Genomic DNA, 22,669 nt, shown 5'->3' on the forward strand with positions numbered 1-22,669 from the left:
ATGGAGGTTCCACAGCCTTCCTTCTGTCTGAGAAAAGTGTTCTTTTCCTGAAGCAGGAAGTATGTAAGACAAATAGAAATGGCTCTCATGCACGCACATACTTATTTCATTAAAAATAGCGTGGCTCTGTTACAAAAACAATAATCCTGCACAAAGGGCTCGCCATCTTAATGAAAATCATTCCAGTTTCACTACTTGTCACAAATCTTATGAATAGCAATTAATTCATACACTATATTTTTCCTCTGTGGTAACTGAGCCACAGTATTCTCTTGGGTATGAAGAGAGTGATAATGAGTATGAATTGTTGAGTAACAACAAAAGGTGCAGACCCCGTGGCTCTCCAGGACCATTCTAAGCAACCTATGTTGCCTTTTTATTGTTTAAAACTCAGACTTCTACTGCCACCTTTTGGCTGGAGGCTGCTCTGGCCCATTTCAAAGGCCCTCTCCTGGTTCTCTCCCTCCCCTCCTCTTCCTCCTCCTCAACCCCCGCACCCACCTCAGGAGAGGCAGACTTCCGACAGAGGTCAGACCAACCACGGCTCCACTGTTGGAGGAGGTGGTGGAGGAAAATGGTGGTACGGCCAGGAGGCCTGAGTTCACACTTTAGGAATTTAAAAAGTGATTCAGCGTACTTATGGGGGAGTGATCTTCTTACCAACTGAGGCCATTTCTGTGACAAAATATTACAGATTCAAAAGGCTTTAAATGGGAAACCACAAAGCTCTCTTCTCCACTTACAGGAGTTGAAGGTGGTGGACAAAACCAGAGAAATGTTCTGGGGAAGCAAAACTGGATGATCCCATTACCATTTTTAAATTGCAGGGCATCAGCAACTTTGGTACAGTACAGTCTAAGGGTTGCTATGACAATGTGAGATATTTCCCCTCCTCCTGAATTTCCACCCCACACTACAGTTATCAGATCCTGGGGGAATTAGTTTGTTTTCATATATTTGTTTCATAGTTTGTTCAACTCGCCAGAAAATTGATAAATATTTACAATGCCTGCAGGAGGCAAAAACTTGTCAGCAGGTTCTCTGTCCCAACAGCTTAGCTCCAGTAAACACATTAGCCCTTCTTCAGAAATTTCCTCCTTATGTCAATGATACCCAGGATAGAGGATACTACTTATTACAGAAAGTAGGGAGGTAGCCCAATGTGCATGCGTGATTGTGTGCGTGCATCTGTGCGTGTGCGTCTGTGCATGTGTGTTTGTGTACATGTGTGTGTGCGTGTTTGTGTGTGTACGAGTGCGCCTGTGCATGTGTGTGTGTGTGTGTGTTTGCATGTGTGCGTCTGTGCATGTGTGTGTGTGCATGTGTAAGTCTGTGCATGTGTGTGTCAGTGCGTGTTTGTATGTGTACATGCTTGCATCTGTGCGTGTATGTTTGTGTGTGTGCATGTGTGCATGCATGTATGTGTGTGTGCATGTGTGTGTCAGTGCGTGTTTGTATGTGTACATGCTTGCATCTGTGCGTGTATGTTTGTGTGTGTGCATGTGTGCATGTGTGCATGTGTGTGCTTGTGCATGTGTGTGCATGTTTGTATGTGTGCATGCTTGCATCTGTGCTGTATGTTTGTGTGTGTGCATGTGTGCGTCTGTGCATGTGTGTGTGCATGTGTATGTGTGCATGCTTGCATCTGTGCGTGTATGTTTGTGTGTGCATGTGTGCGTCTGTGTGTGTATGTGTATGTGTGTGTGCATGTGTATGTGCGTGTATGTTTGTGTGTGTGCATGTGTGCGTCTGTGTGTGTATGTTTGTGTGTGTGCATGTGTGCGTCTGTGTGTGTATGTTTGTGTGTGTGCATGTGTGCGTCTGTGTGTGTATGTGTGTGTGTGCATCTGTGCGTGTATGTTTGTGTGTGTGCATGTGTGCGTCTGTGTGTGTATGTTTGTGTGGGTGCATGTGTGCGTCTGTGTGTGTATGTTTGTGTGTGTGCATGTGTGCGTCTGTGTGTGTATGTGTATGTGTGTGTGCATGTGTATGTGCGTGTATGTTTGTGTGTGTGCATGTGTGCGTCTGTGTGTGTATGTGTGTGTGTGTGCATGTGTGCGTCTGTGTGTGTATGTTTGTGTGTGTGCATGTGTGCGTCTGTGTGTGTATGTTTGTGTGTGTGCATGTGTATGTGCGTGTATGTTTGTGTGCGTGCATGTGTGCATCTGTGCATGTGTGTGTGCATGTGTATGTGTGTGCATGTTTGTATGTGTGCATGCTTGCATCTGTGCGTGTATGTTTGTGTGTGTGCATGTGTGCGTCTGTGTGTGTATGTTTGTGTGTGTGCATGTGTGCGTCTGTGTGTGTATGTGTGTGTGTGTGCATGTGTGCGTCTGTGTGTGTATGTGTATGTGTGTGTATGTTTGTGTGTGTGCATGTGTGCGTCTGTGTGTGTATGTGTGTGTGCACATGCATATGTGCCCGTGGGGAACAATGAGCAGCGCCACACCGTGCCAGAATAAGAGGCGGCAACACCAGCCAGATGTGTGATAAAGGCTCTTCACACGACAGACACAAAGACAACTGCCGCAGCCATTTATAAGCTCTCCTGCAGAGGGCACGGCAGGTCAACTGAGGTTTTATAGCCCATTTCAGAGGGTGCCAGCGATGCTGTATCAGTTCACTTCAATAGGTCCTTATCTTCCCCACAGGTCTTTTTGTGTGAAAAAAAAAAAATCCACATATATTTGAAAACCATACTGAGACAGTTAAACTGTTAACATAAAGAAACAGAAAACATAATAGACAAAAATCACAAGGACAAAGAAGTGCTTAATGTTAGATAATATATAAAGGAGGGAAATCAGAAAGAAAAAAAAAGAATGTACAAAGATTAAAAGTAAGAATATGTGTGTCACTCTCCACTGATTCACCTTTCAGGGCGGGGTCCCCCAAAAGATCACTAAGAAAATCTACTCCATCTCCCCCAGGAGAGAGCCTCCCACAACATGTGCATGGAACCTCACCTCAGCTTCCTGATAGTAGTGTGGGTATTAGGGAACTGGACTGCAGGTTCAAATCCCAGGATGACACTGCTGTTACCCTTGAGCAAGGTGCTTAGCCTGAATTGCATTAATAAAATAACCAGCTATATGAATTGACAGCATATAAATATGAAATCCATGTAAGTCCCTCTCGATAAGAACATCTAGTAAGCAGATAAAAAATAAATTAATACATTTTTGATTCATATTACTGTTGTCCAAAATCAACCCCCAGCACAATAACTGTCACTTACTTGAATAAGAAACCATGGTAACAGCAACGGAAGATACTGGAGATACTGTAAGCCCACAAGGTAAAGTTTAAATTCAATTTTGGAAATACAGCACTCCAGAGACCATGTACAATATGAAGCCTGGAGATGCACTATAAGCGTTTGATTAATGGATGGTTCTTGAAATGAAGCAAAATTTCAAACATCAGAAAGAGAGGAACCATTCACCTGAACGAAGTTTAAAAGAGTGTGTTCATGCAAAAGACAAAGGTAGCAATTCTTAAAAGAACAGATAACATCCAATGAAGATGCTTTTTCACAATATCAACGCCTTTCACAAAAAGTCGACGAACAAAAAGGTCAGTCATTCATAGGAATAGCACATTCATCATGTCTCGCCTTCTCTCTTAACCAGGAATTTGCGTCACAGTTGTTTATCTCTGAAATGTATATCTGGGAAGACTTCAAGTAAAATCATTTAAAAAATAAAATAAAAAAGACAAAGAACAAAAATATCGTATACAGAAAAAAACAGAAATGCAGCCCTGCTAGGCAGCAGCCACGACAAATTCATCTTGGACTTCACGAGAGACAGCTCAGTCAGAGAGATTCTCAACACTGGAGAATCACACTGGGTGCCACTTCTGAACTTAAGTTTGCCAGAACTAGCTGGAAATCCACACATTTTACATAATCAGAAGCATCCTACTGTTCACCCTGCAGTAACGCAACACCACTCTGTACAGCATAGCGTAGACGGCCATGACGTGCCTCTAAAATGCGACCCATCTGCTCTCAAAACCATGCGACAAATATAAATATCAACAAAATATATTGCAAAATGTATTTCACCCATTCAAATACATACAGAGTGGGGGTAGCAATATATGAACTTTCTGAGGCCACGACCCACTTAATGAGCTAATACATTTTCTGCAACCCACTAATTACACTGTTGCTTGATATGTGTTCAGCTATGAAATTAAAATGTTTCATTTTAATTTAGGCAAATAGCCTCCACTGATATTCATACCATACAGATTCAGCACTGCACAAAATGCATGCTTTGCATTGGTAGCAGTGAATGCAGTTGCAGGTCAAAAGAACTGCATGCACAGTTGCTAGGGCAGCGATGAATTTTACAGGTGTGAATTTCAGTCGAATGTATATTATTGCCATAATTATTGTTCATATTTTTTTATTTTTTTAATCCACCTAAAGCCCTTCCGTCACCGAAGGGTGTGTCTTATCCCACAGTTTGGAAAGCGCTGGCGTAGAGTAGTAATGCTCATCGAAGAGGTCACCCATCTGCTCTTGACAACATGTGACAACCGCTCCCAACGTCCACATATGATATAGAGTCAGCTGCTGAATAAAATATAGCTGCCATTTCGCTGCTCAACCTTCTCATCTAATTTAGATTACCTGAGCAGCAGCTTGTGATTAAAGCTAAAATTGCTTTTCATATCAAAGCAATTCATAACATTTTAACTGGAGCCTTTAAGTTAGGTGTGACAGTATAGTCCTTTCAAAGTCAACCTGGGCCAGATCTAATTTTAAAAGCTATTGAGAAACTGTACACATCTGCAAAAACAGAAAGTATTATATCACGGTTATGTCCGTTTTCTTTGTGCTACTATATATCCAGTATGTTTTAATATAACTGTGAGAGTGCGGCCTGAGGATCGTGCGTTAGAGCCTGAGGTGAAGGTTATGGAGGATCTTTACGGAGTCTTCCCTCCCTCTCCCGTTCCTCAGAAACAGAAGGAACTGTGCAGACGGTGCTCTTGAGCGTGTGAGAGGAGCGATCGGCTCATGGAGACAGAATGTTCTGCGCCTCTCCTGGGTGTCAGGAGGGAGCAGGAGGTGAGAATCCTCACTGAACTCTGCACCAGATGGCGAAGAAGCTCTTTCAGCCCTGCGGAGAGCTGAGCGGGGGACAAAACCAGCAAAAACTGGGCTGGGGTGGCTCTTCCAGCGCTGCGGCTTAGCCGGGGACAAACCAGCAAAAAATTTGGGAGAGGTGGGGTTCCTAACCCTGCTCCCTGGGGAGGTGGTGGGGGGCATGATGGCAGAGAAAGGTATACAAATTGTGAAATTTCAAGATAATCCATCCTGGGATAGGAGGATAGGTTTCCAATGTAACCAACTATCAGATTGTTTGGTCAAGCTTTGGCAAAAGCTGCCAGTGTTTTCCCCTCTCCTGTTCAACATGGTCAGCATAAACTTTAATGGATGGAATGGGCTAGACATAAACACTGGCTTTGACCGCCTGGGCTGCTTGTTAGCTAGTAGCAGAGTGTGTCTATTGACCGTTTTATCGACCACTCTATCGAATGCCTTGCTCTACTGAATACCTCGCTCTGCTGAACGCCCGGTCGATGTGCATAACCTTTCAGTCCCTTTGAATTTTACTGAGGTCACAGTCTGACTGTGTGCATCGAAGACCATTCGCACAGCGATTACCGTAAGTACAGTGATTACCATATATACAGTGGCTGCCGTACGTGCAGTTATTATCGTATGTAGAGTGATTACCATATTTACAGCGATTACCATATGTCCAGTGATTACTGTTTGTGTAATGGTTAACACATGCACAGCGGTTAGTGCATGCACAGTGATTAGCATGTGTGCAGCAATGACAGCAGGCTTAGTGACTGCCATATGTGCCGTGATGACCATATGTGCGGTGATGACAGCATGCACAGTGATGACCATTTGCACTGCGATTACGTATGCACAGAGATCTGCTAGAAGCATCCATTTTGCTCCCTTTCACCTGGGAAACACCCGGGTTCGCACGCGGGAATGCTGCCAAACCGGACGTCCGCGTGACGTACACGGACGAGTCTTTATTGTGAGGATCAAGTGAAAATACAACACCCACTGCTTCTTCCACTTTACCTCACCAAGCTGCCCTGAAAGAGTGCAGAGAAGAGAGCTCAGGGATTTCAGTGGGAAACACCAGGTTCAAATATAAGCTGAACAAACAAGGAAAAACCTTTACTGCTGTGTTTCAAAAATCACAGAAACTCCGCCAAAGGGATTTTTCTTCTCTGATAAAAATTCAGCTCACTCTGAGCCTAGCGTCCAGACAAGTCTAAGTCTTTTTCCTGAAGCACATCACTCCTTCGAGTAAGCACAAGCACCACACGCCTGGCCGATTTTGGAGAAGTCTCCCTCACCCCACCCCTGAACCATTAGCTCCCAAACCACAAACTTTTCGCGGGACACAGCTGAGTAAGATGGGCCGCTTCAGGTACAGGGTGCAAATTCAGTGAAGAGGATAATGGAGAATAATGAATGGCACTTCATACAGACAGCACCTTTCATCTCCCGATCTCAAAGCACTTTGCAGTGAGGAGTTAAACTCATCTCACCCACCACAAAATGAATTCATTCTCCAGCTCTGTCGTGATGGTCTCAGGCATGGTACTCATCCCTGCATCGGAAGGTCACTGACGCGCCCGCTCCGGGACGCGCCGCAACAAAACATCGATTTACCCACTCCACGGATTGGACACAGATGTAACGGAATCAAATGCTGAGCTGCCACTCCGCAGACAAAAGACACAGATGCACTGGCACCGAACGCCGAGCCGCCACTCCGCAGACAGGCTGTTCATTGTCAGCTCAAGATGCTGAAGCATAATGCATGTTTACGAGGGAAGGGATGACACAATCTCTCACATTTTCGCTAATCTCATTCTTCATTGGACGGGCTCGTATCGGACCGCGCGGGATAAATACGCCGCCCGCCCGGCGCGCGTGGAACGGGCTGATGCGGCGCTGCTTCTCCTGCCGCTGAAAGGAGGGAGAGCGCTGTGGTGATTAAACAGGAGAGGTTTCTGAAATGGGCTCTTAACGAGGCTGAATCAGGACTGCATCCCCCTGCCACTCCATCTCAATCACAGAAAGAGCCAGAGCCGTGCTAAAGAACACCGCTAAAGTGTCATCCTAAGGAGTAGTGCTAAAGAGCAACAAACTAAAGAGCCGCACAAAGGAGAAATGCCTCACTCCACTTAATGACTCATAAAAATGCTTTGCACGGCTGCCAGGATCATTCCCTAAAATGTTGGAAACCAAAAGTCCAGGAAATTGCTCTTTTCGGTGTGTGTGTGTATGTGTGTGTGTGTGTGTGCGTGTGTGTCTTTGTGTGTACATGTGCCTACGTGTGTGTCTTTGTGTGCGTGTGTGCATGTGTTCTAATTACTGCAGAATAGACACGTTTTGTTTGGGGTGCTATTTGATTTACACACATCAATCACACACCGAATGCATAATGCCCTGCAGTGCTGTATTGCATAACTAAATCTAAAATAGTCCCACGTAATTCCACTGCTTGTGGATATACTGGGTTACTCTTGCCAGCATGTCTACCTAGAGGCCAGTTCGTACCAAAAAATCATGAGTCATACCTCAAAACCACCAAAGTCACAGGGTCAAAGGTCAAACCAGCTCACAGACCACAGAATCATCCCTCACACACCAGAATCAGCTCACACACTCCACAACCAGCTCACAGACCACAGAATCATCCCTCACACACAAGAATCAGCTCACACACTCCACAACCAGCTCACACACTCCACAACCAGCTCACAGACTCCACAACCAGCTCACACACTCCACAACCAGCTCACACACTCCACAACCAGCTCACAGACTCCACAACCAGCTCACAGACTCCACAACCAGCTCACACACTCCACAACCAGCTCACAGACTCCACAACCAGCTCACACACTCCACAACCAGCTCACAGACTCCACAACCAGCTCACACACTCCACAACTAGCTCACACACTCCACAACCAGCTCACAGACTCCACAACCAGCTCACAGACTCCACAACCAGCTCACACACTCCACAACCAGCTCACAGACTCCACAACCAGCTCACACACTCCACAACCAGCTCACACACTCCACAACCAGCTCACAAGCTGCAGCTCCGTGGAAAAAATGGATTTAGCCGGAAACATTGAAAGCAGAAATTGGAGCTATACCAGTCAGTACCATCAATGGATGAAATACATACTTCCTGAAACATGAAGGACCACCAGAGGCGGAGTCCAAAAGCCAGACCCTGGCGCCGGGCGTAACAGGGCGCTGACCTACATTCGGAGCTCAGCGTGGAGTTAGCCTCCGCTTCGCTCAGCGTCCAATCAGCGGTGCGCGCGCCCCTTTGTGCCGTGGCAGCCTGTAAAAACGCTGAGCTCGATTCAGATTAAACCGCCTCTCCACGGAGAGGGAGCGCGGGCGGCCCACGGGGGGGAGAGAGAGAGTCTTTATCTATATTTAGGAACAAGCTTTCCAGCTTCGCCGCTGTGGAGGCAGAACCTGCGACAGCAGCAGAGTGTACCAGCGCTGTTGCATGGGCACACATTCACATTAAAAGGTACTGTTATTATTATTATTATTACCACTCTTGTGGTCCAACCAAGGTAGGAAAGCAAAGTCGTATAGAAAATGTTTTCATTTTATAATCTTAAAAGAACAATCAGACATAATTCAGAAGGGTTGTAATTACATCATATAATATGAAATGCCAACCAAAACAGTTACGAACTCAATTACACACAATGCACTGATCATTGAACGTGAAGTATCATTGTATTTTTAAACATTAGCATTACAGTAAAATGTGACCTAAATATGGAAAATATGAATTTATGCACATTAGTTTATGCCAGACTGATGCTGTCATTTGCTGTCCTTCGTCATAATAGACCAGCTTCACTGGTTAGGCTCATAACATTACAGGACTCTAAGCCTGCCTCTGAATGTTCTGCCCAAATACAAGGGGTACGCTGTGTTAATAAACTAACAATCGGTTGCTTCTTCTGATGAATCGTGATCCAGTGTAGGTTGGACTCCAAATAGAAGCAGCAGAGAGAGAGAGAGAGAGAGAGAGAGAGAGAGAGAGAGAGAGAGAGAGAGAGAGAGAACATCATGCTTATTATGGGTCTTTCACACTGAAAGCACATCAACGGAAAAAAAACCTTTCTGAAAGGACAGGCTTAAAGAAGGCTGTCACACAGAAGGCAACTTTCCATAGATCACTGTCTAGCTGCTAACAGTTAATTTTACACTGCTGACAAGTTATGAACGCATTATTGAGCTTGCTGATATGGGGATAAATCAAATATCAACACTATATTTCCAATAACTGAATGTAGGTTTTTCTTTTTTTTTTTACAAGAACAAGCATTCAGCTTTCATAATTCCCACCGATAAAATATCTATCATCTCGCAAAGATATTCCATGCCTCTCAATTCAGCGGTAATTATACAAATCAGGTCCATGTAATCACGCGCATCAATGAAGATTAAAATAATTTTGGCAGTTGAGAGAGCAGGCAGATTGGAGCGGTGTGCATAATTCTTGTGCATGCGCTCAGTATCAGAGACACACAGGTGCCAGGCAGAGGGCCCACATGTGGGCTGCTAGAAGACGAAAAGAGAGAGAGAGAGAGAGAGAGAGAGAGAGAGAGAGAGAGATCCAGATCTTAATTAATACGGAACTGAGGCAATGCAGAGGGAGAGCACAAATTCAGAAAAATTGCTTCAAGCCCAAACTACTGTCAGCACTTGCCTCCACAAAAAGCAGAACCTCAGCTACTTTTCTACCGTGTGGGAAGCCATGGGGTCATGCAGGGTGATTACCTCCGCACAGTCACAAAGACTGTGGCCCCTACTCCGTCACAGTCATACTTTGCCAAAAATCTGTCCCTGCAGTATCTGACAGTGCAAGTCACACAGTGCTGTGTCTCCACTCTCTTCTCTGTCAGAGTCACACAGTTCATGAAAATCCACCCACTTCTCAGTCACACACTGCTGAGACTCCAATTCCCAGTCACAGTCGCACAGGGCCAAGACTCCACCCACTCCTCTGTCACACACTGCTCAGACTCCACCCCCCAGTCGCAGTCACACAGGGCCAAGACTCCACCCACTCCTCTGTCACAGCCAGAGATGTGTGGCTCCTCTCAACCTGCGGAAGTCTGGCTGCTCACCGACTCCAGCCCATTGGTGCATCTGAAGCACTCTCTCTGTACCCGCAGATTTTCTGCCACCCCCATGCCTATATTAAGCAAGCAGGGATATCTATAGTCCTGCAGGACTATTAATCACAGAGTCGTGCGCATAAAAAAATGCTTTTATGCCTCTGTGATAATTAGTTATCATGAAAAAAATGAACTTTAGGTTTCAGAGGTCCAGAGGGAGGGGAGTGTGTTTTAAATATTCATCAGCACGGTGAGTGATTAAACTTCACCACACTACCAGTGTGATTCAGTGTAAAATCACCACAGAGGCCAGGTTCAAATCTATGCCAAAAACTAAATAATAATCTGCCGGATAGGCTATCAAAACACATCAGAGACCTCCTAGGAAAGCAGCAAATGCAGAAAGATTTATACACAGTACCGAACAAAGTTCATTTTTTTCCTTCTTTTGGTCATGTTACTGCAGTCCATTTACCTGGGACCTGTCCCTCTGGTACCCGGTAATTCTAAACAGCCGATTCTACGGCGATCGTACAGATGGAATTCTGCCACACCCCTCCATAGAGCATTCGGCATTTACGTGCCAACACAAAGGCAGAGCAGAGCTGTGGGCAAACAGGCTGCAGTCTGGCAAATATCTGCAGGAATGCCAGACTCTCCCCCCCCCCCCCCCACCCCAATCCCCAAACCAGAAACAGGACCCTCTGCCAAATGTGATGTAAAACACTGCCTCATGCAGACTTTAGGCCTTCTGGTTATGAAGCTGAAACGAAGCCCACTGTAGCCTGCTGTGTGGGTGTGGAGTCTGTATATTTACGGTACATGACAGTCATTTAGCAGACGCTCTAATCCTGAATAAATTTCAGCGTGAAAGTACAGCCCCGTGAGTTAAATTAATTATATAGGCCAGCCTAACGGCCCTTTTGTATCAGAGACAGTTCACACATGCAGTATTATTAAAGTATTGATGTAATTTAAGTACACTAACCTAGAACAGAGGCCAGTTCTAGCCTTTTTAAATGAGATGCTTAAATGGGATTTGTCCCCCAAGCAGGTGCTTAAATGGGATTTGCTTGGAGGATGGGGATGGAAGCAGAGCTGAGATGCAGACTGAAGAGGCGGGTCTTGAGTCTGCCTTGGAACATGGCCGCCGACTCTGCTGTCCTGACCACCATGGAAGTTCATTTCACCGCAGGCTGCAGTTTAGCTGCAGTTTTAGTGGTGGACAGCCTGGAGACAAAGTTCTCACACGGTGAAGGAAGAGGTCCGCTGTTGCACGGAGGGGTAAAGCTGGCTCACAGAACGCTGTGGAAAGTGAGCAGGTCCAGGGAGAACCCTGGCGAGGGTTTGGGGTGGGGAGAGGGAGCGAGGGGGAGGGAGAAGAGAGAGGGATTGTCTGTATCTAGGCAAGAAGAGCAGTAGTGTGATGTGGTTACCCGGCTTGGCTCTCTGCTCTGTCTCCTCATTTTTTGTACAATATGCTTACCTCAGCAACAGCTCCCACAGCCTCTCTTCCAAACACACAGGCTAGTTTCGCAGACACACTTAAATGCATATACACACAAACCCAATCACTCTGAATTTTCTTATCATAAACCTTCACAAATAATCCCCCATGTTCTGAGTATCCAGTACACACAGAATGCTGGCCTGAACTGCTTTCCAGAGGTAAATGTGACTGTGTCTACACACACAAACACACACATACCATACACAGACAAATCTATCATGATCCACATTTCCGTAAGCCCTAAAGATTCTTCATTTTTCAAGTACCTAAGATAACACACATAACATCCCTTCACAATAGAATACATATTATATAATATAAAATATAATATATTCTATGAACCACATGCAAGGTTCTGTTGCTGGCTGCAATGCAGAAGCACCGTTAACTCATGTCATACTGACATGGCAGGCCAGCAGATCAGCATTCTGCTCTGAGATGACACCTTTCTGATTGGCTGGTGAAGTGCATATGTGTTTCTATGGGCACAGTCACATTGCTCCGGATCTCAGCATTACTTCTGAAAGGTAGAAGAGCTTTGGGTTGAGAAGATCACTGCAAAAAACATCATCAGAAAGCGCACACTGCATAGTTCTGATGTCATCAGGAGGCAGCTATAGAGGCATTAGTGATCCATGCTCACCAACTGATTGGTCCACTAACTCCCTTAGTAATCATACTTCACCAATCCACCCCTGCTCCATTTCTAATGGGACTAACATAGACCTGGCTTCTTTAAACCTCTGAAACATATTTTCCACCAGTCCCTGATTTGCTCACATTCCAGAGCCATTCACAGACAAATTTGCAGGAAGGCTTCCAGACAAGCCATCGGTTCCCCTCCCTGAGAAAGCTAAGAGGCCACAGATCGCAAATAAGCTCAGCTTTCACATAAATCTGACAGATTATACTGCGGATTTAGGCCCGACGCAGAAATTTGTTCCTGGCAGTGGGAACACTTCCTGTATGTGTTTGAGCTCGCAGAGACATTAAATTGCATTACATTCATCAATCAAGTGCTCTTAACCTGGACAACTAACATTGTAAGTGACCGTACATGAGTGCATCCACATAATGTAATGAGTAACATGGACCAGGCTAACAGCACTCCTAGAACAGAGACTACATGCTATATCATTAAAGAACTAATGTAGGCTACGAAAGCCCACATTGTTATGTTTCATGATTTCATATAAATCAGAAAGATTGAAGTATTTTGTTGTGGTGAGGGAGTTTTGTGTTTGTGTGTGTCGTGGTGTGTGTGTGTGTGTGTGTGTGGACACACACATTTACCTCCGGAAAGCACATAGGGACGGTAGAAAATTCCATTGTGAGGAGTAATGCAGACAGAGGCACAGACTCTCTTTAACATTCCCTTATATGCAGAAGGCCAGAGCTGTGTGCACAGGGACAAAAATCCACAGAGGGAGGAGCTTATCTTCTGACAGAGCAGGCCACACCCACATTTCTCCACTACCTCTGTGTGGTGTGTGTGTCCCCATAGAATCTGCTGCACTACAGACTTAGAGCATCATTGCCTATAGCAGGACTTGTGCCCAGAAACTACAGTTACAACACCTCTCTCTCAGCTGATTGAGTGTTGAAGTACTTCCAAATTACATTAGTTATTTGCTTAATTGATGCTCATATCCAGAGCGACTAACAAAGCTTACATTATAACAGGGTATCCATTTAGGCAGTCAGATGTTTGCTGAATCAATTCAGGTTAAGCAAATTACTCAGGGGTACAATGGCAAAGCTTCACCTGGGATTGGAGCACGCAACCCCCCAGACACAATCAAAGCACCTTAATCGCTGTACTAAGCCAGACCTCTGCCGTAGCCCAATCACAATGGGCTGTGAAAAGGCAGAGAGAGAGCTGAGGAGGGAAGACTGAAGGCTGAGCAGCTGCTGAACTGAAGAGCTTCTTCCTGATCCTGCGTACTGCTGACAAAGCAGCAGCCCTGTGCTGCCCACGCTCCTGTTTCAGCACGGCCTTTACAAATCTCCATCGCATCTCTAACAGGTTCAAGTGTGGGTAATAGCATCCTTTGAAAAATGTGAATGCAGGCACCAAAGGGGAAGGGAAGAAGACTTTATATTTTTACAACAACCAATCTGAAGTAGAATGTGTGTGTGTGTGTGTGTGTGTGTGATATGTGCATGTGTGCGTGTGTGTGTGTGCATGTGCTGGTGCGTGTGTATGTGTGTGCATGTGAGTGTGTGTGTGTGTGTGTGTGTGCATGGGTGTGTGTGAGCGTGTGCGTGTGCAGGTGTGTGTCTGTGTGTGTGTGTTTGTGTGTATGAGTGTGTGTGTGTGCGTGTGTGTGTGTGTCTGTGTGTGTGTCTGTGTGTTTTTCTGTGTATGTGTTCAGGTCTCTCTACACAAGCAAGATCTATATATTGAACTGCCAGTCTCTTAACCAATCTCTCTATGTGGGTGCCAGTCTCTCCATGCAAGCACTGGTATCTCTATACTGGTACCGCTCTCTCTATGGGTGCCAGTCTCTCCACATGACCCTCAACTACACAAGTTCCGGACTCTCTACACAAGGGCTGGTTTCTCAGCGTGAGCACCAGTGGCGCTACATCTCTGTACGTGCAAGCAGAGGTCTCTGTGACAGCGACTGGGAGCCCGTGTCCTCCTTTCCAGAGGGGGGCTGTGGGGCTGGGCCCGGCGCCAGCACAGCAGGCTGCGTCTGGTCTCCATGACAACCCACAGGAAACGGCAGCGAGGGGGACACCGGGCTTACGAAACGCACACCAACCCACAGCGGAGCCCTGCGATTTCAGATATAAAATAAGAACCTGAAGGTGGGCCTCAGAGGCGCCCGCTTTCATCGCAACCACGTACAGAGTCAGGCAAGCAAAAGAAGGAAAAGAATCCAGAGACAGATATTACTCCGGTCTTATTTCTAGGTCAGTAGTGTGATCTTTGTTTTTTTTTTTTTTTGGTTTTTTTTTTTTTATCTCGTTGGCCCAGCTTTTCAAATTCACACATGGGCTGTGGCATTTCAGCACGCAGATATCGCAGAATAATTTTTACGATGAATCACGGCTTTTGCTCATTAACTGTGTGTACACGCTCCGCAGCGCTTCCTGGCTGCTACCTGAAGTGTGAAACAGGAGACCTGTCGGGGGTTACTCATCAACCTGTCCGCCACGATTAGCTGTGAGGCCTTTTCATTTTACTATAACCCCCACCCCCAGACACACACACACACTTCTCAACATGAGCCATCAAATGAAAGTGAGCCGAGATATGATTCCAAACAGGTGATTAAAACCACAATCCAAATTCTAGTCTGTGTAAAGATTGCACGATCGCTGCCTGTCATTAATCATAATTATGCCCCAGTTGTGTGATTAACCACTGTGTTTCTCCTGGTTGATTAGTTATTGTCAGGTTCCTCGTCTTCAGAGATACACACGGAGAGATCTATTCATCACAATCAGCTATGAGAGGCCAATATATACATCTTAGGAATTCACCACCAGATGCATTTGTCCAGAGCTATTTATACTGCTACATTCTTTCACGCACAATCCATTAATACAGCTGGATATTTGCTGAACCAGTTCAGGTCAAATGCCTTGCCCGAGGGTACAACAGCAGCGCCCCACCTGGTAATCAAACCCATAACCTCTGAGTTACAACCGCAGCTCCAAAACCATTATGTTGCACCGGCTACACTGCTCCCCCAAAATAAGCAGCTCTGTGTGAAACATATCGAACAGGATTTAACCTACAACCGGATATTAAGTCTCTAATAGCCTGCAATTCATTTACATACCGAATTTTACTGTTTTTTGTTACTGGCACTATAAACTTCATACAAAAGGTATGCTGGCATGTTTAAGGATATCCCTCTGAATTTGACTTCATTCAGCCCGGAAACCTCTCGGCCTGAGAATTCATCAGCAGGAGTGTGTTCATAATTAAGACGGAGATAATGAAGCTAATTAAGTTACACAAGCCAGTCAATGCCCCGCACGTGCGGCTTTGTCAGACCTGGCACGGCGCTGCCTGCTGACTGGCTCTGACAATGTATCTGGGGAAGAGGCCAGAGCTGAGTGGCTGCTGATTGGCTCTCTAAAAACAGCGGTAGACCAGTAGGAGACCCCGTGAGGAGAGGTCCAACACTCCCACACACCTATATACACACTCTACATACCTTCATGCATTTTCATGCCAACACACATACACACGGGCATGTGCCAAAACACCTACACACCTACACACCTACAAACAACGAAGCCAACACTCCCGTACATAGACTACCACTTAAACATCCACCTGCATACACACACACAACACACCAACACTCCCACACAAATACACTCAAATACTGTCACACCTACAGTACAGTATGTACCTATACTCCCAATCCCACCCACACACCAGCATACCTATACAAACACTCCCCCACCTACACGTCCACTTATATACACGAAACTACACACTTGCACAACATCAGCATCACCGTCAGAAGTGCCGTTTGGGTAACGGGCAGGGAAAGAGATATGGTCACTGCTCTACCAATCCATCGTGTCATGCTACACTCCACCACATCTATTACCACCATTAACAGCTGCAGGAGAGAGGAGCCAGGCACCAGTTCTCTCTGAACAGAAAGCCTGTTTTCTGAGAATAAGAAACACTCTAAAGCCTTCATACAGCTCTCCATGCCAGATAAACAGAGAAAAGGCGATTGCTTTAAAAAAAAAAAAACACTTCACGAAACAATTTTTTTTTAGCATCATAATCTGCAATGAAACACAGTCAATATGAGGCAAGCTGCATGTTCCAAGAACATTCACAGCAAGCATAGATAGCCAAGCATTGATGAATACATATGTTGGCCAGCGCAGTCATATTAATGGCATAATTCTGTGTGTGTGCGTGTGTGTGCGAGCGAGAGTGTGTGTGTGTGTGTGTGTAATTTAACACCGAATAGTGCCGAATTGGTGAGAAAACCTCTTTTCTGTGGAATGAACAGCTCTCAAGCTAGATGTCAGAATTCTGCTCCTGTTTGAAACTCTATCGACCCAAAACTGTCTGAAAGCCAGCTCCACTTGAGAGAAGGTAACCTTTTTCCTGCAGAGAGACACAGCACAGTACACCACTAAGCAGCACAATGCAGCACACACACACACATATGTACAGGCACTTAAGATGCTGCGCAAGGTTTTATGGACACCAGTACAGATACAAAAAAATCGATTGTAGCACAAAGGAAATGAGGACTCATTTGAAGAAATAAATTTTAAAAGAGCAACACAACACAGGTGTCTTTGATTGGCAATGACTCCACAGCATGTCACCCCCTCCCACCAACTGCTCTTGATGTTTGCGGTTTCGAACACAGCCTCTGTGTCCATCTCTGGGGGGGCTGGTGCACCCTCCCACACACTCCCCCCTCCCCACGCCAAGGATATTCAGGTTCCGTTCGATATAAAGAACCCCAGAAGACAGGATGGCGCTTCTTTGCATAGCCTTATAAGGCAAAAATAAATTAAAAATGTATAAAACAGAGGGAAGAACACAACTCATGAAGCATCTATGAAGAACAGGGGGTGCTAAATATGATGTCACTTTTAACACAGAAGATAAATTAAGAAAAGTAGTGTGATACATTTTCATACATAATGTTTATGACAGCTCAGTATCAGATTACAGCTCACACTGGGTCTGTGGAGTGATGAGGAATGGTGGTTCCCCAATGAGCTGTTCGGCATGTCAGCCATTCTATTCCACATTAAAGAGCACACGCATGGAAAGCAGGAGAGATAATGAGTGAGCAATCTAACCAGATCTGTCCCTCTGTGTGCATACAGGAGAGAGTGTGTACCTGTAATCTATCCAAAGCTGTCACACTCTGGACAAACTGAAGAAAGAATAATCTAACTAAATCTGTTCCACTGGGCAAAAACATAACACAAAGAGAGTAATCTAATGAGATCGGGTTCACTGCGCAGGCACAGGAGAGAGGGTGAGTGTGTAATTGAACTAAATCTGTTCCACTGCGCGGCGACGGAAGAGAAAGAGTGTAACCAGATCTGTGCCACAAACAGTGCACACAAAGCGTAGCCTAACCAAATCAGTTACATTGTGCACAATGTGAATAACAAGCCCTAATTTCCTGGCAGTCAATGCGCAAGTAAATTAGTTAAAACAGTTACCTCTAATCTGCTCAATGTGCTCATATAAATGAGAAACTGAATGCACAAATAAAAAATGGATAATTAAAGATCACAACCGTAGGGACACTGTCATCTGCAACCAGTGCTCTTGTGCGTCCCTTACCAGAAATCAATAATTTAGGTCGGACTCCACACGTGTGGATACCTATGAATGAGCATATCAGAATGAGAACTGCGTTTGGATGAGGAAGCATTACTGAGGCCAAAAACATTCCTTATAGACCAGCGACAAACAGGTAGATATTAAGCTCATGACATTTATTGGGGTAATGTTATGTCTTCAAATAAAAAATGGGGTGGGGGGGGGGGAAATAAAGGTTTAAAAAGTCTTTGCTTTGGCAATAGCACCGCTGTACAGTGCCGAAAATGAAATATGCAAAGATACTCGATACTTGCGCCGAATTTGCGCGTTGTTAACGGGTACAAGATTTGCGTCAGAGCGAATAGGGTACGCGGACACGGTGCGACACGAGAGGGGGCGAGTGTAAGGACCAGAAGTCTGCGAGAGAGAGCCGTGACTTTTCGCCTTACCCACCTCCGTACTGAGAAGAGTTGGCCCTCAACGCTATGCTTAGCTGCGTGTGAGAATGACAGGTTTTTTTTTTTTTTATTGTTTTATCTGCAGAATCACCTGTTGGGCTCTTTTAAAAAAATTAATTAAAAAATAAATAAATAAATAAATAAATAAATAAATAATAATGCAGGCTGAAGTGATAAATTACTGTCTGAAATTAATTTCACAGGTACGACAATGGAAAAATAAATATACAAAATATCAGATAAATCAATCTATTTCATAACTTTCAAACAAAAGTTATTAAAAATATTTTTTTAAATATTTGTTTATTTAACTTTGTAATTCCCTGCATTGCAATCTGAAACGTGAATAATATTTTTTTAGTTCTACATTGTACATTTTTATGTCAAACGGTCCAGTCATTGATGGTAAATAATTAAGCTTGTGAGTGTTTGAATTAGCCTACAGCGATTTTTGCATGAGTGTTCTGGACCTCGAATGTGTACACGTGCCAGCAAGTCTGCCTCTGCATCTGAATCGCAATGCCTGCTGGTGCCCCTTCTCCCCATAAGACGCCCCAATGATCTGTGACAGCAAAACCTGATGAACTGTTTACTCACCAGTCTGTGGAAGATGTTTCGTCGATAACATCCTGGTACGCAGTCAGAATAGCCAGTCTGTTCTTACTGAGGTTCACAGCCATCCTGGTGTCCTTGCGATCATCCAGACCTGTGTGACACCGTGATGGAGCGGCAGAGAGAGTGAGACTGCAGGAGATGCCGAGTTGAAATGGGACAGATACAGGCTGAAACAAAGACGCGGAGCTTCACCGCGATACCCCTACCAACTGCGCGGTCCTAGTGCCGACGGCTAATACGCAGCGAGGAACAACTGCCGGATCCTAAATGCCACAACCAGATACAAAGCGCGGGCTGACGTCATGGTAAAGAAATCCCCTGGACCAGAAGCATCATTAAGTGCAATCCTCACACCTTCTCTGTAAACTGCTGCTGATATCGTTAGGCTGATTAGCCTGTTTATGGAGGACAGCAAAGGATTCAGTGAATCTAGGCTCTTCAATTCGATAACAACCCACAGCCTTTCCAATTGTGTCAATCCTGGATTTGTAAACTTAAGACATATCTGGTTGCACTACATCTTCTATTTCATTATGCAAGTTATTGTGAGTCTTGCAGTTCAATCTTAATAGTGTCAATGTAAGAATGTGCCTTTAATTCATTTCAATCAATGTTCTCCCTTGTTCTGCTCACAGATCTTCGGGAATATCTTTCCAGTTGTTTCCCCTCTCTTTCTCTATCTGATGTGAGATATTGCATAACGGATGAAAGAGTTAATAATATTGAACAACATAATGTAAAACATGACTGATGCTGTATGATAAATTTATGATGATGTTTATGAATGCTCTTTGAGGATGAAGTCCAACCCAGCATATATCCACGGCATGGCCCAGCTCATTACAGCTCGACAGGAAGGCTCACAGCAGTGTCCCTTTCCCTGTGGAGAGTCATGTGTTAGAGGAACCGTCAGTCTGAGGCTGAATTATAATTAGAGAGAGTCCACAGGAAAAACCCCCACAAATGATCAAGACCAGTTGACACACGTACTACACGCATCACCATACCAAACATATCAAATGCATAGAGTTCCAGCATGTGGGTCCACCCCGGTGTTTTAAATCAAATCCAGTGTTTTCCAGGGCCGGCTATGGCCAGGAGTCTGGGATGCATATCCCAGGGAGGGAGGGTGTAAACAAGTGGGATTGTGCTTGCATTATTGGGAAAGACCAACTGCTCTGGCAGAATCATTGGCTACAATCTGTCTGCAGATGAAATGTATCTCTCATGGATTGTCTGAGCAACTCAGCTCGTAGAAGTAACTGAATGTGAAATAGTCTGTGCCATCCTGAATTCAGTTTTATGGTAAGTGTACAAATGGTCAGGGAACTGGGCTTTTAACTCAAAGGCCGGGGGGGTGGGGGGGGGGTGATTCTCAGTGGGGCACTGCTGTTGTACCATTGAGCAAAGAACTTAATCTGAATTGCTTCAGTAAAATATCCGGCTGTGTAAATGGATTGTACCTAAAAAAAAAATAAAAAAAGAAAATCCAGTAAACTTTAAATCAGCCAGGATAAATTGAGATGTTGCAGCACAGGGAGGCGTATGTGATTACGACAGTTCCTTTCCGAATCAGGAGCAGGGTAAAACTATGGATTAAAAAGAAGCCATTGAGTTCCAGAGGCGTGTGTTTCCAGCTCCCGGTGTGAAGCCAGGGAGAGGGAACGGCAGGGCGCATTGCCGCACCCCGCGGTGAAGCGTGTCTCTGAACCACAAATCGAAGTCCTCTTTCCTCCAGAGACGGCGAGCGGCGCACCTGTTCGACCTGCAGTGTTCCCTCCCCGGCTGTGCAGACGCAGCAGGGGAGGAGAGGGGACAAGTTCTCAGACAACCCATCCATAACATGTGGCAGTCACACTCTATAACACTCCCTTTTATCCGTTTTTATATCCTCTTTTTAGACTGTGTAAATGCGTGTCAGAAAGTACTGGGGTTTAGTCTGGAGAAACATGATAAGTTATTGTAGTGGATGGACAGACACTGAAAACATAACATCCCCCATCACACACGCGTGCACACGCACACACACACACACACACACACACAAACACACAAAACTTACACAGACACACAAATACACATCCGGAAATATATGCACAAACATACACACATGCACACACACACGTACGCACGCATGCACACACACACACATGTGCACATGCACATGTACACACACACACAAACATTGATGCACACATGCACACATACAGTACATAGGGTGAGGCAAATGATCCGCTTTCATCTTGTTTCCTGTGACCAAGGATGAGACAAACCCCATGCCTCTGTTCTCCACACTAAACCACATAACTGTTAACACTTGAGAGCAGAACGATTGACCTCATGCCTTGTCTCAGTCTCATGTAATCTGAAGCTGTCATGGGCAATGTGGGCACCATGACAAACATAACAACTGATTGTAATCACTGTAGTAAATGGGGTTCACTGTAAAATCTCATCATCCCCCAGAGAGTAAATATAGCCCACCTCCAATCTGCCCTTTCCTGCCTACTGTGAAGAAAAGTCAAGATAATTATATCAGCAAGAGGTAAGAAATGTGGCTCAGTAAAGCTTTCTGACCCAAAAATTATTTTATACTGCAACCTAGTGGCGATAACTGGTTACTGCATCTGACGGCATTCTTGGATTTTGCTTTACTAATTATCAGACAGGAAAGACAAAATAAAAGAATAGGGAGCTCCTGTTTATTTTACAGTTAAACAAATAATCAGCTAATACTCACAATAAATCGTATTATTGCCCATAATCCAAATATAAACAGGATTAGTATTCACAGCATCGGCATGTTATGAAATGTCTCATTGTTAATTCCAGCTGTTCATTATAACCAAGGCTACAGTTAGCCATATACAGTTAAAACAATAATGATAATCAGTACATATAGTGCAGATTTCATCATACACAGACTTAAAGAGGTGGAACAGTGACCACCTAAGAAATGCTTCAGGGTCAAAGAGATAGAGATAATCAAAAATTAAAATGCTCTCACCTCCAAATTCACAAAATGTGATATACAGGGATTCCTGGTATAACTTGTATATGTCCTTTTTCTGTAAGAACATCCAGATCAACTTTCCCAGCAACTGCATTTTTTAGGACTGAGCAGTGAAACATTTTCTTTCTAGTATTTTGCATTTATTTTATATTTCTGTAAGTAATACAATAGGTAACAGTCATGCTTACAATGTGAAACAGAGGAATTCTCACTGCTATTCCTGTAAACTGACCAAAAAACGTCCTGTGCTACTAAGAAGTCTGGGCTGTTGCTAATTTATTGCAGTGTTATCGAGGCTTAATGTTTGTTATTGTACTGCGCATGTAATTAATGCATCTAAAATGGCCAAAATCATTGGTCTGTAAAAAACCGAGCAAAACAGTTTGTAAAGGTTTAACATTTCATGTGGTAATGTGTGGGTTTATGATAAGCCATTCCACTGACCATATCCTCAACCCAGATCATCATTTTGGCCAGCCACGTTGGAAAGTTACAGAAACAGATTGGTTTCCATGTTAATAGCGGACTGACTGCTTTCCTTGGCGTCGAGCATTGAT

General features: G+C 44.6%; 1 protein-coding gene across 6 annotated transcripts in view; it reads right to left on the bottom strand.

Moving 5' to 3' along the window:
• LOC135250266 (drebrin-like) overlaps nt 1-19,310 on the bottom strand; it is a 40,234-nt gene extending 20,924 nt beyond the window's left edge. For 3 of the 6 annotated variants that reach the window (XM_064326381.1, XM_064326380.1, XM_064326379.1), the window contains exon 1: nt 19,082-19,308. In XM_064326381.1, the coding sequence (XP_064182451.1) occupies nt 19,082-19,164 (83 nt within the window). In that variant the 5' untranslated portion in view covers nt 19,165-19,308. Of the gene's footprint in view, nt 1-19,081 lie in introns of all 6 variants that reach the window. The other 3 variants (XM_064326378.1, XM_064326375.1, XM_064326376.1) reach the window with 2 other exon arrangements.
• Nucleotides 19,311-22,669: the final 3,359 nt, after the last annotated feature.

Source organism: Anguilla rostrata, chromosome 3 (genome assembly GCF_018555375.3).
Source record: "Anguilla rostrata isolate EN2019 chromosome 3, ASM1855537v3, whole genome shotgun sequence".
Taxonomy (NCBI): Eukaryota; Metazoa; Chordata; class Actinopteri; order Anguilliformes; family Anguillidae; genus Anguilla; species Anguilla rostrata.